The sequence below is a fragment of the Branchiostoma floridae genome, unplaced genomic scaffold (genome assembly GCF_000003815.2).
Source record: "Branchiostoma floridae strain S238N-H82 unplaced genomic scaffold, Bfl_VNyyK Sc7u5tJ_1489, whole genome shotgun sequence".
In the NCBI taxonomy this organism is placed as follows: Eukaryota; Metazoa; Chordata; class Leptocardii; order Amphioxiformes; family Branchiostomatidae; genus Branchiostoma; species Branchiostoma floridae.
The window spans coordinates 11,942-35,208 of NW_023365728.1; the positions used below are offsets into that span (position 1 = coordinate 11,942).

At 44.2% G+C, this 23,267-nt stretch overlaps 1 protein-coding gene across 1 annotated transcript; it reads right to left on the reverse strand.

Annotated features, from left to right (window-relative positions):
- Nucleotides 1-1,983: 1,983 nt before the first annotated feature.
- Nucleotides 1,984-18,568, reverse strand: LOC118407834 (E3 ubiquitin-protein ligase RLIM-like). Its single transcript, XM_035808373.1, has 13 exons — nt 18,428-18,568; nt 16,648-16,760; nt 14,831-14,909; nt 13,647-13,788; nt 13,074-13,195; nt 7,380-7,764; nt 6,153-6,269; nt 5,813-6,104; nt 5,351-5,383; nt 4,666-4,891; nt 3,548-3,721; nt 2,971-3,070; nt 1,984-2,549 (listed from the first exon to the last, which is right to left on the reverse strand). The coding sequence occupies exons 2-13, from the start codon at nt 16,688-16,690 to the stop codon at nt 2,298-2,300; spliced, it is 1,965 nt and encodes a 654-aa protein (XP_035664266.1). The 5' UTR covers nt 16,691-16,760; nt 18,428-18,568; the 3' UTR covers nt 1,984-2,297.
- Between the last annotated feature and the right edge of the window lie 4,699 nt (nt 18,569-23,267).

Here is a 23,267-nt window from a genome sequence, read left to right on the forward strand (position 1 = left end):
AAAATGTTTACTGAAGAATTAAAGTAAGGTTGTGTAACGAAGAAGACTTTGTTCAGTCTACCTTTTGGTTTTCATGTTTACTGTGTGTGACTCTTTAACAAGACTCTGAATCAAAGATGACCGATTAGTTGATAACGATGTAAATTTACAAATCATTAAAGCTATAAAGCTGAAAAGCTGATTAGAATTTGCCTTCTGTAAATAAACGTTTCTTGTTGGACAGTCGGATTGTCACCTTTTTGCCTCACATTCTTGAATGTGCAACATCCAAATTTGACTTCCATATTACCATGATCTTAATGTATATATTGTACATATATGCATATTGTTACACAGTCCACCACATCGACCTCAAAACAACTTATTTGAAGATGAAGGAAGAATTACAGTGGAAAGATTACTACAACAGATAAGTCCAAATACTACAGAAGGAAGAACATGTGCAGGCATAAAATCCTGTCTCCAAACTCTTTTTTACATTGATTTTCAGTAGTGTTAATATTGACATATAGAACACGTGCAACAACATAACAAGCCGTGCCGAGACCACTCACCCCAGCACTTATCTCAAACATACTCTTCTCTTCATACCCCCACTCACTAGGGCGGCAACCGCACAGGGACTGAAACTTTGACAAGGTGCATAACGAATTTCTTAGATAAAAAAACTAAATTTTTTTCCACTGTGTCTTTTCAGTCATATTTTTACTTTATTCAGTCATATTTTTACATTATTCCAATTTTAATATCCACTGATGGTCACCCATGTTAAGAGGAGGGCAGCAGCAGTATAATCAAATACTGGATACTACTTCCACCACTAAATGAATTCTGAATGAATCGCAGCAGGATCACCCTCTAGCTAATCTCCAAGCAGATCCTACAATGGCATAAGGTAGTACCAAACTGGCCAAGGAGTGTAGTCAGCCAAGAGGTGTCCATTTGCCATTGGTAGCAAAACACACTCCTAGGCCGGCTTCAGTCCTCTGCCAGCTTTTGATACTATCTTATGCTACCGTAGGATCTGCTTGGAGATTACCTCTAGCGGAGTGGTGGTCTTACAGTTACCCACAGACTGGCAAGGTGTACGGGTTATACCTTTCTGTTTGAAGCAAATCATGGCAAACAAACTTGGGAAGGAAAGCTGCTTTTCTTTTTTTCTTTTCTACTGAAACCTACCTATTCTGGCTAAATTTGTGTCTCCTGTCCACCACTACCAGTAGTGGTGCAGGAGAGGTGCGAGGATGGGAAGGATTTGCCATGTGATTTTTAGTCCCATCTGACATGATTAAACAACTGCAGGCCCTGTTCACCCTCAGCAAATTCAATGCAAATCAATTCACTTAAAGGGCTGATTCAGACTGAGTGGAATATATTTTCCTGAATCAGAACAGCCTATGGCAATATTTGTAGTATATGACTGATGTAAATGGACCAGCAGTGTCCCATGGGCTTCACTGCACATTTCTGCTCGCAATAGTGGGGTTTCGGACACAACTATTCCAACTGAATACACTTCACAATAGCTGGGTTTGTGGGCTTAATACCTATTCCAATTGAATAAACTTCATTTGGATAGTTTAGAATTGACAGCCCCAGTGTGAACAGGGCCTTTGTGGTTACTCCCCAGGGAGTACAAGAAGCAGCAGCACATCAAGTTTGTTAATTTCTGACAGCAAAGAATCACCAAGTCTCATCATGTACTGAATCATCCACTTGAGAAGCAGTACCGATCGTTCATCATATCAGCATCGTGATCACCTCTTTGCCAAACGACAATCATTGTTCGGAAAAATTACTCTTTAGGCCTAGTAAAAAAAAGTTGTGTTTCCGGTGACCTGACCCTAGAAAAAACCTGCCTGGCATAGCCTTGTTTTTTGTTAAACTGTTGGTGAGGGACATAAAATTTCCAATGTGAGTGTTGAAGTTCAAAACAGACCTTTTGTATCTCACACCAGAGACTAAAGTTTGACACAGTCAATGTGACCATGTACAGTAAACTTTATATTCTTCTTTGCTTGTACAATGTAGTCATGTACATTAATTATGACAATACAGTGTTGAAGAACCAGTATCCGAATGCATTTCTATATTGTTTTATATTGTTGTCGTTTTTTCTTGATCATAACTCAATCTTTAAAAATCTTTAAATAAGGGAAAAAAAGAATCCCTACCTACCAACCCTAATTTTTTCAGGACCATGATCAGTAACAGAACAGTTTTTCCCTAGGCCGTTGTTTCACAGCAGAATAGTTCGTTAATTTTCTAATCTTTGTGTGACGACAGTTTGTTGAGCGCTAAGCTTCGCTTGTTACCGTGTGGCGACAGACGGGACAGGACGCGTTGATTCCGAGCCAGCGATCGACGCAGACGGCGTGAAACTCGTGTGTACATGGAAGACAGCGTAGAACGGACCCCTCGATGTAATCCGTGATGCAGACGTTACAAGAGTTGGTGGCGTTCTCCTCGCGGGAAGGCTCGCTGAACGTGCGCGTCGGCAGGGTGTCGATTTGTTCCTTCGTCAGGCCGCGGGGCGTATCCTCTCCGTCCTGAGGGGGGGGAGAGACAGAGGTGTCATGAAGACTCGGGCAAGGTATAGAGTTCTAGTTTGGTCATCATTCTACTTTATGCTACCGACAAAGTTCTCATGAAGACTAGGAAAAAGTACATTTTGTATTATGTTTAAGTCAGGCCTTGAGCTAGGATTTTATCAAAGGGGGTCAAAGTTTCTTGGTGAGTCACGGCAAAAGATAGTATAGGCATGAGCATTGTAGGGGGTTCCGGTGGCATCCGCCTTCCTTTTAGTCCAGTCATAATCCTACTCCACCCTACCGTTTTATGGTAACACACCCTGGTTGAGTACGTCACTGACCAAGAGCTATCTACAACCAAAAAATTGAGACCAAAGCTTGCATTCAACACGAGGTATAAAAACCAGAAGTTCTGCTGCAGTAATGAAGACAGACTTACCGCAGATATAACGATGCCTAAGAACACCAGAGTGAGCGGGGAGGCCTGGTTTGCTGACAGCGCTCTGCGGGGGCGGATAGCGCCTTCCTGTTCCTCCGTTCTGTAAAATATAGTTCAGGTGAAACCGTGCACTGATGCACCTGCTGTTCAGTTGGACATTTGGACTATCAGAACTTAAGATTGATGTCCATATAGAAAATATCTAAGGGTACAATCACTTAGCATTTTTATATGACATGCTTTGTGCCCTTAGGAAAGGCAATTGACATGTAGTTCTTACTGTCATTTGGGTGAAAATTGAGTACATGTACCTAGCTTTGGCTTGGCATATCCTTCAGAACTGATGTTAAATGGACATCCCTTTGTCAGGCACGTTAGAAAACCCTTCACAGTCCACACTTATGGAAAAGAGTTTGGGTCCTTCCCTTTGAGTGGCTTAATTAATTTGTCCAGATACAGCTTGTACTGTTCAGTACATAACGGCTACCCAGTTTTGTTACACCATGAAGCCATTTATAAGGTATGCCATACAAACAAACAAAAGATAATTTAACAATAACTTTTCTTTTAACCTTACCTGGCGGCGACTTGTCGCAGCCGACTGTTGATCATCTCCAGAATGTCGCTGTCCGACTCGTTGTCGGAGTCCCCGTTGGTGTCGAATTCCATCACAGAGATGCGCTCTCGGAGCGGTCCGGAGGCGGGCGCCGCTCCAGGACTCCGGGACTCGGAGGATGGCGTGCTGGAGGAACTGAAAAGATGTACCATACTACGTTACCATGGGAACAGAGAAAAAAGGGATCTCAAACCAGTTAAGCTCAATGAAGAGCTAATCTTCCACTGGTCATGACAGAGAAGACAGACACTATGTACTTGTACAGTATTTACAGGTTCATTGTACCAGGGAAATTCGCCCGGCTCTTTTTGACCAGCACAATTAACAGTGGACCAAGGCTTAACGTCTTTAGGACTGCAACCCTTTACATTCGCGTGGATGTCGGGTCAGGGCCACGAACCACTGGACTACGAACACTTCCAGGGCTCGAAAAACTTGTTTCTGCATACCTGCCCTGGTGCATGTGGCATTGAAAATAACCTGCACCAGACAAATTTTACCTGCACCACTCTGAATTTAGAAAGTATGGCTAATACTGAAATTATTTATTTATTATCCTTACATTATTTTATACTTTATAGGTGGTAAAAGTCAATGCAGCTAATGACAATGATTGAATCCATATACACCTACACCATAGGACATTTGTGTATAAAACCCAGTACATGGACCAGTGCAGGTTAGGTGCATGTAGACATCAGAAATACCTGCACAGCTCCAATTTTACCTGCACTAACCTGTATATACCCAGTACATGGACCAGTGCAGGTTAGGTGCAGGTAGACACCAGAAATACCTGCACAGCTCCAATTTTACCTGCACTAACCTGCATATGCAGGTGGTATTTCAAGCCCTGACTTCTCAAAAATCCTGTTATCAATGTTGCATGTTAAAAATGGTGTTTGGAAATCTGCCAGAGCTGGAAATGTAGAGTCCTATGCAGTGACTTAACTTGTTGTTTTAAGAAAATAGAATTCAATTCCGACATCAGACACAAGATTTGACATGGGTTTCACTTACTATTTCTGCTGCATCATTTTTTACATCTAAGGACAAAGCTAATCGTTGCAGTGTCCTACCTGCCATTCCCCGCAGCTTCAGTGGTACTGTCCTCTCTCCTAGCTGCAGTGCTGGAGGCGTGGGTCGGTCCATTCACGTTGTGGGTGGAGACAGCTATGCGTGGCTGCGCCCCCTCCCGGCTGCCCAGGTCAGGAGTAGACGGCGCGGTCCGGATGCGGATAATCGTGATACGAGTTCCCTGGGCCCTCGCTGCCGACTCCCCGCGGCTCTCCGGGCTGCTCGCACCTGCAGGGTTGGACAAGTGTTAAAGTTCACCTGCTCTATAGGGTAAGGACAAAAATATCCACTGGCTCCAACCAGCTTTTCACTGACAAGAATCTAAATAACATGTCAATTGCAGCAAGGAACAAAAGCATGTAACAATGCATGCAACAAAAGGAGTTAGGACTCTTCCAGCTTGCTAAATCTTCACTAGTCAGAATGGGCAAGTACAGCAGGACATGTGCTTGCATCATCAACACTTTTATTGGCAATGAGCAATGAGACTTGTCTACCCAGACCTGCACTACTGGAGTCCTCCCTGCCCCTGGCCTCTGCAGTGTTGCATAGTGTGAAGTGTGTAGGTACAGGTATAGTGCCATTACATATGTATGTACAGACCTGAACTGCCGTCTGCAGTATTGTGTAGTGTGTAGTGTAGTGTACAGCTATAGCATTGTTACACAGCTCTAGTCTAACCCTGACCTGCACTGCTGGAGTCCTCCCTGCCCCTGGCCTCTGCAGTATTGTATAGTGTTAAGTAGATTATAGTTTTATACAGGTCCAGTACGGTACGGGTACACAGCTCTAGTCTAACCCTGACCTGCACTACTGGAGTCCTCCCTGCCCCTGGCCTCTGCAGTATTGTATAGTGTTAAGTAGATTATAGTTTTATACAGGTCCAGTACGGTACGGGTACACAGCTCTAGTCTAACCCTGACCTGCACTACTGGAGTCCTCCCTGCCCCTGGCCTCTGCAGTATTGTATAGTGTTAAGTAGATTATAGTTTTATACAGGTCCAGTACGGTACGGGTACACAGCTCTAGTCTAACCCTGACCTGCACTACTGGAGTCCTCCCTGCCCCTGGCCTCTGCAGTATTGTGTAGTGTAAAGTTATATACAGGTACAGTACGGTACGGCTACACAGCTCTTGTAAAACACAGACCTGCACTGCCGGTGTCCTCCCTGCCCCTGGCCTCCGAGGCGTCCGGTTGGCCGGCGGTTGCGGACTCAGGAGCGGCGGAACTCGTGTCACGATCAGTCGGCCGGACGCTGATTCGCAGCGACAGCAGGTCGGCAAGCCGCAGGCCGGCCTCGTCAGGGCTGGACTCTGCCGTGGGGCGCGCCGCGGGCCTGGAGCGTGCCGCGGGCGTGGGGCCGGCCGGGGGCGTGGAGGCGGCACGCTGGGCACGGGCACGACTCCGCAGGTTATAACCAAACCGACCCGTGGGCACCACCTGTGATAATTATAATTGTTAATAATACTACAGTAGTAATGATCGTGCCGCGGGCCTGGAGCGCGCCGCGGGCGCTGGGCCGGCTGGGGGCGTGGAGGCGGCACGCTGGGCACGGGCGCGACTACGCAGGTTATACCCAAAGCCAAACCGACCCGTGGGCACCACCTGTAATAATCATAATTGTTAATGATGATAATTAATAATTTCAACGTTTATCTTAGATTTGAATGAATAAGGCATACTAATTTTATACATCATTGGTTTAATAACTGTTTTCTCTGTAGACACATAATGCTATCGACTACTCAAATCAAATGCAAACTTTGATGCCTGTGTTCTTTATTCTATGGTAACGGAATGTTACGCAAATTCAAACTGTATTTATATATGCAACCTTTAACTGGTTTTAAGTAAAAGGCATTCAGACTGCAAGGTTTTACAGGAATTAAAGCATCCATTCTTATGTTGACTTATGTTTTTCATTGTTTCTTAACCTTAAGTGGACTCCAGATGAATAGATTTTGCGAGTATTTTCTAAAGTCTAGAGTCCATTCCAAGACACCATGCGGATGTTTGTTGCCATTGTTTAGAATTGATTTTAAAGTTTTGTAATTATATGTCTCGGACATTTGATACTTCAGAAATATTTTTAACACTGTTTCAACTTTATAAATATTTCCCTGGACCTGTAAAACTTTGGAAATATTCATGGTGTTGAATTGGATACTTCTAATGGTTTCTAAATAATGATAACAGCATTCTACCATTATTTACCATTTTCTACCATTTTTTTGTAAATGGTTCGGTGGGCTGGGAAGATAGCAATTCACACATCCTTGCAAAGTATGTTTGGGTGCCATGCAACAATGGCCCACCACAAAGGACCCACCAGTGCCCAGCAGTGAAATCTAAAAATATACAGATGCAACAATAGGGCTTACTTTTATGGGGCAATAAACTAATTTTACCATTTGGCCAGGTTTACCATTTTTTGTAAATATTTGTAAATGTGAAATAATCACAAAGAGGTTTCACAAATATTCTAAATAAAGATATTTTTGTACAGTTTCAAAATGTTTCTAAAATATTCAAAGAAATTCAAATAAATGAGTATTTTCTTAGTCAATTTTTTGAAAATAATTTAATTATTGTGGCTCATACATTCTTTTATTCAAAATAATTCAGACTAATTATAAATATCGCCTAAAAACCCTCATGGTGTCTTGGAATGGACTCTAATGGAGATCGAAATAAACAAACAAACAAAACATTAACCTCAGGTTCTGTGGCGGCCTGCGAGGAATCCCGTACCGGTCCCCGGACCCTGACATGAACGGTGGACGTGGACTCGTTAGACGTTGTGGTAACGAACTCTCCGCTGGGGTACAGAGTGGACAGGTTCAGAATGGTGCTGGAACTGCCGTTCCCACCACTGCTGTCACCCCCCGCGGCAGTACCGGGACTGTCTCTTCTGCTCTGGCTCCCGCGAGCCAGAAACTCCGCCCACCGCGCGCCCGTACGGCGGACACGCCCGGAGCTGGCTGACGATTGGCTGCTGCTCTGGGAGGCGGACTCGACCGTACGCGGTGTGGCGGTGACATAACCGCTGGACGACGCTGTGCTCACGGTCGGGGAACTCGAACGACTCTCCAACGGGGACCTGTGGGGATAGGATGGTGTCATTACTGTTTTGTATAAAATCTATAATATACAGTAGAAGCCTGTTAATAGACCAATGGATTAACACGCTGGTGTGTAGCTCTATGAGCTTGATCATGCTCTTAGAGCGCTGGAAAAGTTAGACAACCTGGCAAATTTGTTCCAGCGGGATTATTTCATGAAATTCACTCTCAAATTGACCGCACAGTTCAGCAGGTTCTACTGTAATATGACAATTGAAGTTTGGTACCAACCAACCTTGGTGCCGGACAAATGTAATTGTCCCTCGACGTGGAACGTGGTGAACACTGCGTGGATTCTCGCTTCCACGCCCATCCTGAAGCTCATTTGTAGAGTCACCTGAAAGAAGAAGCCCCTCCCCTTTCGGTGACGTGTGCACTCTCGGCTTGCATAATCCTCAGTTCTTCACAACCCGTTCTGGCCGACCATCCCAGGGTGGGAATAGTCAGATGCAGCACCCCAGCAGTACTATTTTGGGCTGGGTTTCACCACGTTCCACGTCGAGGGACAATTACATTTGTCCGGCACCAAGGTTGGTTGGTACCAAACTTCAATTGTCCCTCGACGCTGTCACGTGGTGAACACTGCGTGAGTTTGAAGCGGAGGCCAGAACAAAAAGACCAAAGTGAACAAATTTGACGGTTAGTCATAACTTTTCAAAGGTCTAAGAACTAGACCAGTTAGCCGCTTGCATAATGACCTTCACTGATACCCCGGATTGACAGACAGCAAAGGTAGGCGCACTTCTGACAGAATGGCCAATGAAGCTATATGTGACTGAACTAGCTTCTGAAAGGAATGATATAAGCCCACGAGCTATCGCGGCTGAGCACACTGCCTTGTGCGGTTTGGCCAATGCGCGGAACACTCTTGAAACGGAATCAGAACAGAACTTTGCTGTCCTGGCTAAAAATGCTTTCAAATAAAACACAGGACACACTTCCTTCTGCTCAAACTAAGACAGAAACCAAAGAATAAGGAGGTTTGTCCGGTCGAGAAGTCTTTGTCAGTCTGTAGACTTCAAACGACAAACCCTCTTTAGAAGAGGTCATATGACTAGAGTCTAACAATGCCAATGATTGATTTCTGACACTAAGGCTACTAACATAGCCACCTAAGAGTCAACTGTTTGAAACAATTTGCCGGTGCCCACTTACGCAGGAGTTTCAGGACCACTGAAACGTCCCAAATAAACTTACCTCCAGCTCAGCGAGACCTTCCCCTACGTGGAGAGGAGCAACTTCCTTCGCTCTTGCCTTCAGACGCTAGGAGCAATATGGTCACTACTCCAGAGGTTAGCACTCTCTGTAGAACTAAAGTCACCAGGGACGTCCCCACAGAGAAAGTTGTCTGAAGGACCTGGGAGTCTACTGGTACAAGAGTAGACTTGTTGGCACTGGACTGTAAAAAAGCGCGAACCGGATGAGTCTCCAAGGTAGCATGCCGATGTGCCCCCGAACGGTGCCATTTGCAACACCCGCACCTCGTATTGTATGTAGGAATACTCTCAGCATCTTTTAGACGAGAAAGGCCTGCTGAAAGGACACAGTACGCGACGCCTACAGATCAGGCTCCCAGGACAGAAACCGGGTAAGAATCTAACATATATGTGGGAAACACTAAGTCCAATGCTCCCCATTTGCGGAGGCCGGGACACTTGTGTAAGGTCACGAACACACTGGTGTCACAGATCAAAAGTTAAAAAAGCAAACCTTGCATGAACTGATCTGGCGCGGAAGTGCTCGCATGATGTCAAAGCCAGACACGAAGACGGCTGACACGTGGAGACTACTCACCACCACACACTTACACATGCTGAGGGCGAGGTGATGGGCTGGAGACATGTTTCTGACCCGGCAGTTGACAAACTTGGAAGATGAAAAACTAAGATACAGACACGGTGAGACGCGCGCGTCCTAGCAGAAGGGTGACACTGCGAAAGGTGGACAGCAACTGAGAGTGCCAGGCTCTACAACGAGCCCAAGGTCCACCTGTGCGAATGCCTCTTGGGGAGGCCAAACAGAGAGCTGCTGCTCTGTCTAACGCGATGTTCTCCCTGAGACACTGGGAAAGTGCCATATGACTGAACGTAAAAAGGGGGGTAAACTGACCCATCAACAAAAAGGGGTCCTGACTAGCCCTTTATGGTAAAAACCAACACTCCTTATATTGTAGAGTGAGGGAGAACCTGAAGAAGGTGAAAAAGTAGGTAACTGAGCAGAACTAACACTGTCGCTGCTGTGACTGCTCAAAACTTGTAAAACAAGTGCGAACCGAGAACTCAATAAGAGACCCGTTCTTGTCAAAAGACAAACTAGTATCCTACTCAAAGGAACTACTCCTGAACTCAGGAATTCACCAAAACTGGGAAAAATATTCCCAAAAGGTTAGCATAGACCTAGACTAAACTAGGAAAAACACTCAAAGGTAAAAACCTTTACAGTAAAGTGATGCTAAACACTGACACCAACCAAAGGTCAAACCAGGTGCAACAAAACCTGAAAACTACCATCATTTCAAGAAATGGTGAAAACTTGGTAAAACTCAGAACACAAAAAAGGTTAGATAACCCAGCTGAAAAATAGTCCAGAACAGAAAACTCTGACATGTGTGAAACACAAAAAGATTAAATAATTTTAAAATATATAAATACATTTTCTACTCATTTAAAAATTTTATAAAACCTCCTAGATTTTAGTAACTAATTTAAAGTTACCTCAAACTTGCACAAGAATCCTGTAATTTGCCCATAAAAAATACCACATAGGTACCACACACCCTCAGAATGGTAAAAACCATAAAGGTACGGCAAAAAACGGTCGAGAAAAAAGTAAATAGACATTTAAAAGCGGTAACTACCGCAAACCCGCTAAAACCGCAGTCAACGTAGGAATAAAATCTCAAACGGACCGCAAACGCAAATGCAACACTGCAGTTTATACTGAAACCGCAAGAGGGCGACGAGAACTCGGGCAATCTCGCGAGAAAAGCGAAAAACAAAATGGCGCTCACGGGCGCTCACGTGACGTAAACAAGTTTGTTGTGAACAGCTGTGAATCATTCTAGAAGGAATCTGCTGTGCGAAGGCACAAAGTGAGCACATCTAGCGGAGCAACAGCCCCAAAACAAGGATATCAACCCTGACATACATGCACACTATGCTAATAAAGGAATTTGGGTATTACCGATAAAAGATCGGCCAAATCAAGCGCCTGACAAGGACGACACTGCGGCCACAAAAACACACTGAGTGACTGACATGACGCTAACGTTTAAAAACGTTACTGATCGATCGCCGAAAACAGTAGGTTGCCCGAACAAACTCAGCTAGCTAGCAGAGGCACCGGGCGCGGTTAAGTAAACTGTAAGTCCCAAACGGACCAGCGGGAACCACCTGTCTAGACTGAAACTGTTTCAAAGACAGCAAAAAAGGAGGCACCTATGAAGGAAGCCTCAGCTAAACTGCAGAAACCGCATGCAGCGAAACGATCGGTGGCTGAAACTCAGGACAAACAGAGTCCTTGCTGAAACCTCAAGGTAAAACTGAGGCAAATAACCGCTGAACAACTTCTACCCAAGTTAGAAACGTAGAAACCGTAACTACGTGTCTCTAACGAACGGAGAGACTGGTCAGACGCAGAGAAAAAATAACGTTATATATATATTCTGCTGCGTGTAAACGAAACCGACTCAACGGTGCGTAAAATAATGTGGCAACAGACGCAGAGAAAAATAAAATTCTGCTGCGTGGAAACGAAACCGACTCAACGGTGCAATCAAAATATGTGGCGTCAGACGCAGGGAAAGTTATATTCTGTTGCGAGGAAACAAAACCGACTCAACGGTGCGATCAAAATATGTGGCGTCAGACGCAGGGAAATATTATATTCTGCTGCGTGGAACCGACTTAGCGGTGCATTTAATGCGGCACAAAAACGTAATACAACTCCATCATCCATGAACTAAGTGGAACCGGAGTAAAGTGAACTGAGGACAACGTGCAAAGGGTACGTTACGAGTAACGTTACCTAAAAAGGTAAGTCGAAGGAAACCACACCTACCGGAGTGGGACAGCACGTTGTACTCGTTACGGCATGGTACGCACTCGGCGACCATCTTGTGCCGATCGTGGAAGACCCATGTAGCCAGTAGTCGCCAGCGTTGTCCACACTCTTGGCGTCTGAGAACTGGCATCTCCGAACTGGTATTATACCAGTTTCTCTGAAGGTCTTCCAGCGATGGGGGCACATTTGCAACTAGGACTGTCCTGTAACCGACTCGCGGAACAGCGCCCGTGCAAAACTTATGTCTCTCGATGTGCCCCTGTACATCTACTGTTAACACACACGAACATTGCCGGTGTATAACACTCGATGCACCGGGAAAAAGGGAGACCATGTGTCGACCTTCCAGTCTTGTCTTCCTGCCAGAACCATCCCTAAGGATACGTTGAATGCCTCTTTGCGCCTACGGAAGCCGCAAAGGAGCCGAGAACTTCCTGAACTCCCAGGAATTCTTCAGACATCATGCTGAAGGCCACATGTGCACGGAGTGCGTTCTGAACTTCCTGTGTGGTGATGACGCCCAAAGTGGCACGCAACCCCGCTAAATTTTCCGGAAAATCTTCCTGCTCCTGCCCGGACAAATGCTCCTGCTCAGACTCCCGAGGAGTAGACTCGCCGCCATGGAGCGTAGAACTCCCCTGTGCTGCCGGGAGACCGGCCATACGGCGCATAAACTCCCCCAAACTTTTGACAGAGGGGACGGCGGCGAAGCACGTGGTTGTACACAAGCACGGACACGTTCCAGCATGGCGGAGCAGGCGGGGCAGTACTTGCCCTATCTTCACGCGACGTTTTCCTCTTACGCTCGCGTTTCTTGTCCTCTTGAACTTGCCGAGAGCGCGACTTATGAGTGTCACTTTCTTTTGCGTGACCACTCAGACTAATGTTAACTCGAACTACGGTCACTAATTGTGACAGAGCTATACGGAATAGGTCTTACTATTACGAAGCAAAAATTATAACTGAGGATTATGCAAGCCGAGAGTGCACACGTCACCGAAAGGGGAGGGGCTTCTTCTTTCAGGTGACTCTACAAATGAGCTTCAGGATGGGCGTGGAAGCGAGAATCCACGCAGTGTTCACCACGTGACAGCGTCGAGGGACAAATGATGTTATTGATTGATATATTGCTAATTGATTGATTGATACTATATGTGACATTTATTGTACTGTATTCTATTGGATTGTACGTAGAGGACTCCAGGAAGAAACTAAACAAACAAACCTGCTCCTGGTGCGGGAATGGTGGCGGCTTCTGCGCGGGAAACAGCTCGCCCCCCGCCGGCGTCTACTTCTCGGTTCTGCCGGCTCGTCAGACGCTGAAGCGGACGCTGTGGACGGCACTGACTGTATGGTGAGGGACAAATACAAACAGATGTTATTTACATTGAGATAGCTCAGTTTTGTCAGATGTCTATGAGCAACTGAGTTGATTTTAAGATAACCAGTGATTGAAAATACTGTAGTAATGCATCATGATATTTCAAGAACGACAAAAATGGTTATTAAACTTTGTTCCAATTTACAGCTGCATCCTTCACTTTTCAAGTGGCCTTGTGCAGCGAATCATCTTGAACTTGAATCATGTCTCTCGCTATTATGTATTTTGTACCATGTATGTAAAATTGTGTATATAGGCTTATAAGACTCATTAAGACTTTAAACTGTATCTCTGTTATATACCTTATCTGGCCCTTGCCTCTTCCCTCATGACCTCAATGAAAAGTGGCCTACACCAATTTGAACTATCATGAATAAACAAAGGTCCAAACAAACAAACAAATCTTTGTCCACACACCGGTGCCTCGCCCACCCGGGCGGAGCTGAAGAGCCCCAGCCTCCGGCCAATCCGCTCGCTCCTCCGGAGGAACCCCCCTCCCCTGTCTGCACTGCTCGTTCCCGAGGAGCCCAGGTTTCCCATCATAGCCTCTTCACTGGCTCTGCAGTAAACAACAACAATAAACAAACAAATAAATACATGTTTCCCATCATAGCCTCTTCACTGGCTCTGCAGGAAATTACACAAGAAATTATTAGAGCTTCTTCAAAATCATCCCATTAAGGCCTACATCACATTTTCAAACCAGCAGCTTTCAGGATAAAAAATCATCTCATCAAAGAGAGAGAGACAGACAGAGAGACAGAGAGAGAGACAAAGAGAGAGAGACAAAGAAAGACACAGAGAGAGAGACAGAGAGAGACAAAGAGAGACAGAGAGAGAGAGAGAGAGAGACAAAGAGAGTGAGACAGAGAGAGACACAAAGAGAGAGAGAGACAGACAGAGAGACAGAGAGAGAGACAAAGAGAGTGAGACAGAGAGAGACACAAAGAGAGAGAGAGACAGACAGAGAGACAGAGAGAGAGACAAAGAGAGTGAGACAGAGAGAGAGAGACAGAGAGAGAGACAGACTGTGACAGACAGAGACAGAGACACAGAGAGTGGGGGAGGGCAAAAAGAAAATCAGAGAGAGGAAAGGCTATTTGCAAAAGGCTGAATTGTGGTGAAACAAAAGGTAAAAGAATAAAGCAGTACTTTAAAAGTAGCTAACACATTAAAAGCATAAAGCTTACATGACATAATGAATTACAAATTTATATCTAAAATCTAACTCTAGTAAATGCTATTGTTCATAAACTTTGTGTGGCACAAGTTATAATTCACTGCTGAAAGAAACCTCACAAAGCAGATGGTACAATAAAAGACAATGTAGATTCCCATAATTATGAAATCCAAGATACATGTATCTACCGACACCCTTACATTTACATGTTATTGCAAATAGTTCTAATCTACACTTCAGGTCAAATTACTTATGATATTTTCAACTGGGGTTTGACATTAATGAACATATTTTGTACACAGTTAATCTTGGGTAGAACAGCCCGCTAGCGACCTCAACCAGAGAGGAGGGAAAGTTTTGTATCAATCATCAAAACATTTCTTCTGAGCTGAACTGAAAGAAAAGGCGGTGAGCACCTTACCCAGCGGTACTGGGGCCTGACATGGCGGTTACCATGACAACTAAGGACTCCATAACGTTCCTCCAACTCCCACATAAACCTGCTGGGAAACAGCCAAACTGTTAGTGAATCCTTCAAAAAACTTCTAAATATAGGCTTATCTAAGTACATGCAGCATGGAGTAAGGGTAACGTACAAGTAGTGATATTAAAGGGGCATTCCACTCCACACGGGAGTGTTATTTTCCGACAGATATCAATTTTAGGAAGTGATAACTGCATACTACTTCAAATTATATGATAAAGTACCCAGTTGCTCCACATGCCTCAAAAGCATTCAGTCTTCTACTAAACTCCCCAAGTACCCTCTAATTGAATTAATCCTATGGCTGAATACAATGCAAAACTTTTAGGTAAGGTTACAAAACTAATTTCAGGTTCGCTAAGAAATCTCGTCTTGTTCTTGTATTCTTTGCTATCTTATGAGCAATTTGCCTTCTCGGTGTGCTTAGCGTACCTCATTTATTCCGAAAATATGTACGGTAAACACAGTGTCTATGCGTATAGGGAATCCATGGGTAGGGTCTGCATGGGTTTAGTGAGTGTCATTATTGTAAACATCACGTAATTCATCCCTAGGTGAATTCCACAAAATTCGTCTGATTATGTATTCATTGACACATTATCTATTGGAAAACAATACTCCCTTCTGGAGTGGAATGCCCCTTTAACAGGTGATACCTATACTACGAAACTGTTAGAACATGGCCACTACCCCTCAGCCAATCAGAGCCCTTCAATTACTGTGTTTATATCCCCATAGTGCAAAAGTGAGGTACTATGAAAAATTTATGGTACTGATATTATTTGTATAAAATAGGGCCACACTTTTTTCATCCCTGAACGTGGACATCAGTGATGCCATCACGGGTCACAATGGATTCTTCTTCTCCACTCAGCTTTTCATAGTACAACACTTTTATCATAGTCTAACACTTTTATCATAGTACAACACATTTTTCATAGTACAATACTTTTTTCATAGTCTTTTTGTGCACCACTGGCCATCTCACACTTGGGGATTACCGGTAGATAGGATTAAGACACAAAGTGATAAAAGTAAACCAACCCATCCCGTTAAAATAACAAGCGTAGTGAGATATAAAAATAAACAATTTACAGAAAATTTCACCTTGTTACAAGAAACCCCCCTTGTGCCTGGGCGGAGCAACCCTATTTCCCCATAGTAGGCCTCCTCCCATGTTTTAACTATTACCCTATTTCCCAATAGTACTTTTATTTAGTAGGCCTCCTTCCATGTTCTAATTATTACATAATAACACACCTGTCTCAGGCCTGGGTGGTAAAACAGAACAACACAAAACTGATATTGGCATTTGACGGGACAGAGGCACTTTATTTCATGTTTATTCTACATATACTGTGTAAAAAATAAGCATGTTGCAAAAAATCATCCAAATTGCAAAGACTTTTGTTTCTGCTGTATATGCATTTGTAATCACCAAAAAGTTGGCTTTTTTTGGTTAATAACATACGGCTAGCGATGCATCCCTATATAAGACCTGGTCACAGCTAGATATTGTACAAATCTAATACTCAAAACTAACTACAGTCAAACCTGTATTAGGGGCCACCTCTACAGAGGGGCCACCTGTCCATTGTGGCCACTTTTTGTCGGCCCCTTGGGTATTTTATCTACAAGTTGCCACCTCTATACAGAGGCCACCTGTCTATAGTGGCCAAATTTGTCCGGTCCCTTGAGTGGCCGCTATAGACAGGTTTGACTGTACTGAAAACCGTATGTTTGAAAAAGCCGACCTGTGACAATTGCGACCGCTGAGTGTTGTCTGGTTGCCACCATAAGCCATATCCTCCTTCAGTCAGTGTCACTGTCAGGTCTCACTAACCAAGATGCTACGTCATCGTTGGTCCTGAAAAATGCACATGACAATTATGTAAAGTGTCCAGTGGCACCCAATCAGCAGCAAGTTTAGTTAGCAGGGCTCGAAATGCTTTTTTCTGCATACTGCACTGGTGCAGGTAACATTGACTACTGTAATTCACTTTATCTTCACGGTACCAAACTTTCACGGTCTGAGAAAATTGAACTTGTTCTCGGAACTAAATGTTCACTGTCGAGGCAAGTGCGCATGAAAAAAGTCTGTGAATTATTTTTTATCGGTAATGATAAGTTCACGTTACAGTCGTCACCGTGAAAACCGTGAACATAACAGTACAGTGAAAAAATCAGGAATTACAGTATTATCTGCACAAGACAAATTTTACCTGCACCACTGAAGAAGACCATACTAGAATTTATTCAAAATTGTTCAGGAACCATTGTTATTTTTGTTCTTTTACACAAAATAGGTAGTTACAGTCAATGCAGCTAATAGCATTTCCACATACAACTACATGATAGGACATGTATAAAACACTGTACATGGACCAGTACAGGTTAGGTGCAGGTAGACACCAGAAATACCTGCACAGCTCCAATTTTACCTGCAATTATCTGCATATGCAGGTGGTATTACAGCTCTGGTTAGTTTCAAAAGCAGGGTATACTGTAAATGCATTTAAGTTCGCGGGGATTTAATTTCGCGGTAGCGGGAAAAATGACTTTTCGCGGTGGATTTAATTTCGTGGTAACACCATCTACTACAATCTAATACCTTAATAGAAAAATGTTCGCGGTGGATTTAAGTTCGTGGTGAAGTGGTCGACACGAAAAGCGCGAACATTAATCCACCGCGAACATTTCTGCATTTACAGTATTTTACAGTGAGGGGTTGTAACGTGTTACATGTAGCACTTCTGATATTGGTGGACAAGGTCACAAGGTGGTTTTGTGGTTTACTAGTAGATTGTTGATTTGACTGAATCGAAAAGTTCTGGGTTCGAATCCCTGGAAGACTCCAATGACATGTTGTGTGCTTGGGAAAGTCAATTTACGAATAGTACATCTTCAAGTCACATCTTCATCTTCACTCATGATCAGGTGATGAGTACAAAAATTAAAAGGACCGCTCCTAGATACGTTTAGGGACGTTGTGCAGGTCCCATGTTTGTGGACAGCCACATCTCGAGCATGTTAAAGAACCCAACACACATGTCTATAAAAGTACGGGTCCGTGCTGGTGTGAAATTATGGATCAAGTATGTTCATAGGCTACAGAAACTTCACTGAGTTCAAGGCGGAAGCCTCAAAAAAGAAGGAAGAAATTAACTACACTTGTTACAAACTCATGACAAATCTACCGACAAAAATCAACATAATTTTGGCTCGCTAGCTCCGTTAATTAAGAAAAACTCTAAACTTTGTTTACATCCGAACTCTGGTAACAGTTTTGTTTTGCGAATGTTGACAATATTGCGAAGATAAATGTAACAAAATTCTGTGTCGTCACATCGGGAAGAACCCACCCTACCTGGCCCCCGGCGAAAGTTGGACCCGTCTACGGGCAAATACAAGAGCAATGGCGGCCAACTGGCTCTACGCAAAGCCGCTACTTCATGCAGAGTACAATCATACGGCGGATAAAAGTGGTGAGAAGTTCGCGAACTGACAGAATTTTGGTAGGGAAGTCCGACTTACCTTAGAGAAAAACACAACAACTCAAACAACAGGAGCCATTTGTAACATTGCATGCCGGGAAGCACGTTCGGGCACGTACGTCCCGTGACCATGACGTCACACTTCCGGTTCTCATGAACATTTGGCACTGGACCAACTTCTCAAGACATATCAAGGAGCTTTTATCAGCTGATAAAAGCTCCTTGGACATATGGGCCAACTTCTCAAGATGAAAACTGAACTACCCAGGTACCTCCTGTTTCTAGCCTTAACGTCGATTCGGTGTAACGTTATGCAAGGTGCAAACCCTCCCCCATGTTTTGTTGTGTGTCGTTTTTCGTTAGGGACTGTACGATATTTATCAGGGGGGGAGGGCTGGTGCGTTAGGGGGGGAGGGCCATGTTAATTTTTTTTGAGGTGGGGGGAGGGCCATGTTAATTTTATTTTAAGATAGGGGGGAGGGCCCATGTTAATTTTTTTGAAAGAATTGTTTATACTATTTTTTGTTTTGATATCTTGACATGGCCCTAAAACTTATAAAATAAGCCTTCTGAATAGCCTAAAATGCAAGAGCTTCCGGGAGGCTTCGCCCCCTAGGTCCCCCAAAGTGGCGCTGCCCTGGACCAGCGTTCCCGCCAGGCATACGTCATTCCGTCTCCGAACTTATTTTTTTCTGGAAAGACGCACTCGGCTCGGCTGAGTTTCCCCAAATATTTAAGTTACAAAAGTGGTGCGCGGTAAATATGTGAAGAATCCAAAACTATACACTTTATTTTTTATTTTATTTCTTTTGTTTTAAAAGGACAAAATTTGCGGCAGAAAAGGGGCCGCAATTTGTTGTCAAGCGTCGATCGAGTCGGCTGTGCACTCGCATAATTTGTCGTCTGTGGCACATGGCGCGGCACGCCCCCCTCCCCAGACGGACTGTCGATCGCAGCGCCCAGCACGTTGGGACGTCTTTTCTGGCTACTCCTTCAAGGCTACACCGGCACTGATCACTGCCAAAGACGCAGCAGATCACCGTCCTTCGTATAATGTGTAACGTTCTTGGTCTCTATGTAAAAAGAAATCCAGCGGTGAGCCAAAGATTTCACGCCGAAAACGGGGTTACATGAGGTCGCACGAAACAAACGCACGCTCGTGGAAAATGACGGCGCGGCCTTGTAAAACCCGAACGATTCGATAAATTTTAGTAAAATCATCGGGCAAAATAGAAAAAAAAAACACAAGGTGTGATGGCGCCGTTATTTTATCCTCTGGAAAAACTACTAGCATTTGATGCGGGAGGGCGCAACATCGATCGCACGAGGTACCGTTAGGCATTCTTTATTCAATGTCGGAAAAAAATTGGCAGGATTTTTCCATGGGCTGACGAACTCATTGGCTAGAGCCCTGTTTGGAAGCATCAAAAACCCAAAATTTTCATATAGACATGTCTGGACAAATAATACCCGGGCCAGATCACGGACTGCTGATTCCCCGAGCTTATAGTTATAACATATTTTTTTGGGAGGGCGGACGTCGATTACTGAAAAACGGGAGTAAAAAAGGCAACCGGCATCCAATCTCAAGGGCATAATTTTCCTCTCAAATTGCAGGAAATTCTGTTTTAGAGGGATTGAAAATCCAAATTTTCCCGGGGGAGCATGCCCCCGGACCCCTGCCCCGACGCTGTGAAAATATCCTGGCGAGAACACTGGCGAGATCACTGGCGCCCTTGTGCCCTGACGTCTATATTAAGATTATTTTATCGGTTGTTTTTCTACCCGTTTGATTATGCCTGTCGGGGGGGAGGGCCATGTTGATTTTTTTGAAGTGGAGGGGGAGGGTGACGTTAGATTTTTTTGAGATGGGGGGGAGGGCCATCAAAAAATTTTTTTATCCGACTTCCAATGCACCAGCCCTCCCCCCCGATAAATATCGTACGGTCCCTTACCGCGTTGTCACACTTCAGTCCTGGCCTACGGTGGCCCAGAAGTACAATGTGTCTGTCTCTCTCTGTCAACATAATTTCCAAGATATCTAAAAGACGGCCAGATGGATTTGTTTCATACTTTGTGTGTTGGTAGGGTGGGACAAAAGCTGCAAATGATCTGTAAATGCAGAAATGTTCACGGTGGATTACTACATATTCATTTAAGTTCGCAAGGTTTTTAAGTTCGCGTATTTCGCTGAGACCTTCTCTTCGCGAAGTCATCTACTCGCGAACTTGTTTTCTTGTACCACCCCCCTCCCACACCCTCTGTCCCCGAAAAGTATCCTGGCAAAAGTTAAATACTCAGACCATCCATTCTTTTCAGGATAAAATATAAGTTTATTCAAATTATATGAGGCTTCTTTATTTAGTTACTTCTTTACAACACAAAGGAAAATACAAAATCGGCCCCATACCGCATGCCGAAAATTTTACAATTACGAGGCTACGCGCAGCATTCTCGTAACATCAGATCAGTTCTAAGTTCTTATATATATATAATAATTCCAGCGTCAATGTCTTCTTACCCAACTTCGGTTTGTACTCCATCATATTCGTACTTAAATATAGCTGCCGATGACCACTGTTTGATTCACAGAATTCGAAACTACAAAGCTAGAAAGTTGTCTGAAACCTCGATCGCCAAATTTTCCTTTGTTCTTGACGAGCTTGGCTTGGAATCAAGACGCCGAAAAACAGACAAAAAAATCATGCCCACAGTTTCTATAAATTGTTCATAAAGTGCTCCAATTGTCGACCAACCTGTATTTGACGTTCATAATCCTGAATCGATGTTTGCACTTTCATAGAAAGCCACTTTGTAACAAATAAACGAAAACCGACGCTTCCAGAAGCAATGTTGTGACTCGCTTGGGATTTCACATGCAGCATGGGCGAACAGTAATTTCAAAGAAAATACAAACACCTTTTCTTGTCAAATGAATAAAGTATGAAATCAAACACTCCTTAAATATGTGTCCTTTTTATTCGTGCAACTTATCTGATAGATAATTGTGCAATTTTTTACGGTTTAATTAGAGCACAATTGCACCGCAAGTAGCATTTCCACCCATACTATAATCGACTGTCCCGATGACCCGAGATGACCTCCAAGGCGCCGCCATTTTGCACATCCGCGCTGCCGTCAGAGCTTAACACAAACTTGCCTATATCTCCTTGATTTCTCGCTAATTAACATTTTCGAGGTTTCTTGACCATGCAAAATTGAAATTCTACCGAAAATGATTAATATTGCCTTGCCGACTGTCGGTAAATTCGCTGAAAAAATTGTTCAAGCCACGCGTTATACTGTTACAGTAGTAATTTTCGCTACCGCCAAGTACTCGCTCGCGAACTCAAAGATCTCGCGAAGTTCCGATTTGCCCAAACTCGCGAAATTAAGTGCTCGCGAACATAAATGAACTTACAGTAATATTCGCGGTTTTCGCGGTGAAATGGTCACCGCGAAAACCGTGAATATTAATCCACCGTGACCATTTCACCGCGAACTTAAAACCACAGCGAAAAAGTCCTTTTTCCCGCTACCACGAAATTAAATCCCCGCGACCTCAAATGAATTTACAGTACTCAAGATTTTGGGCCCCGAGCGGTTTTCCTTGGTACTGGGAGCTCGGGAAGAAGCAGTTGTAAGTTTGGGGCTCCTAGCAGCTAGGTTTGGAATTGCAGGGGCATTTTTATTTTAAAAAATTCCAAAGAGATCAAGAAAGGAACAACAGATATGAGGTTGCCAAACTCTAGTTTTCCAACTTTTTAGAAATCCCTTTTCCATTTTCCCTGTGCATTTCCTTCCTGTGTGCATTTTTATTTTCTGCATTGCGACTTGCGATACCCCCACCTGTTACACAATCAGGACCTGACTTAAGATGGAAATGTTCTCTCTGTTTTCTCCATTCTCCACTTACACACTTCCCATAATTAAGTGCGAGAGGGTTCCGGATATGGATGTTACTTGGATGCTACCACAGTTGCTCAGGGTGCGAAACCAGGGTGGAACCAGCTATTAAAAACCTTCAGTACGAGGGCGGAAAAGCATATAAACTAATAAGTTGTCTGGTAAATATAGTACAGTTATCATTTGGGCCGAGAATCTTACAAGTTTTGTGGTCAGAAGTAACTACCTAACACGTGCACCACTGTGGCTGTTAGTTGGTTTCTTCCGATGACCTCAAGGGCCACAACTTGGCGTTTCGTCTGCAGCCTTTGTTTTTTTCCTGTCGGAAAGTGATTAAACCATTGTCCTGTGATCGGTTCCACACCAAACTATCATCTCCTTGATGTTTTCTGTGTTCGGAATTGGTTAGAACCAATTTTCTGTGCCCTTGGAGTCAGTTCCGGAGTTCGGAGCAGCCATATCCGGAACCCTCTCGCACTTAATTATGGGAAGTGTGTAAGTGGAGAATGACTTCAGGTTGTTCTTGCCACTGCTGAGTAGAGCCAAGCCAGTGTTAGCGGGAGGAATGACTGCAGCTGTATGCCTCTCTCCACTGCTGAGAGCCCATGAGGCCAGTGTTAACAGGAGGAATGACTGCAGTTGTATGCCTCTCTCCACTGCTGAGAGCCCATGTGGTCAGTGTTAACAGGAGGAATGACTGCAGCTGTATGCCTCTCTCCACTGCTGAGAGCCCATGTGGTCAGTGTTAACAGGAGGAATGACTGCAGTTGTATGCCTCTCTCCACTGCTGAGAGCCCATGAGGCCAGAGTTAGCGGGAGGAATGACTGCAGTTGTATGCCTCTCTCCACTGCTGAGAGCCCATGTGGTCAGTGTTAACAGGAGGAATGACTGCAGCTGTATGCCTCTCTCCACTGCTGAGAGCCCATGTGGTCAGTGTTAACAGGAGGAATGACTGCAGCTGTATGCCTCTCTC

What these genes read in the sequence shown, in the direction of transcription:
- LOC118407834 (XM_035808373.1), bottom strand. Translation starts at nt 16,690, where the DNA reads ATGGTGGCAACCAGACAACACTCAGCGGTCGCAATTGTCACAG. An exon ending in CGGCGCGCTCCAGGCCCGCG is followed by an intron (nt 6,105 to 6,152) that starts GCACGATCATTA and finishes TAATTATCACAG; the next exon opens with GTGGTGCCCACGGGTCGGTT. An exon ending in TAGGCATCGTTATATCTGCG is followed by an intron (nt 2,550 to 2,970) that starts GTAAGTCTGTCT and finishes CCCCCCCCTCAG; the next exon opens with GACGGAGAGGATACGCCCCG.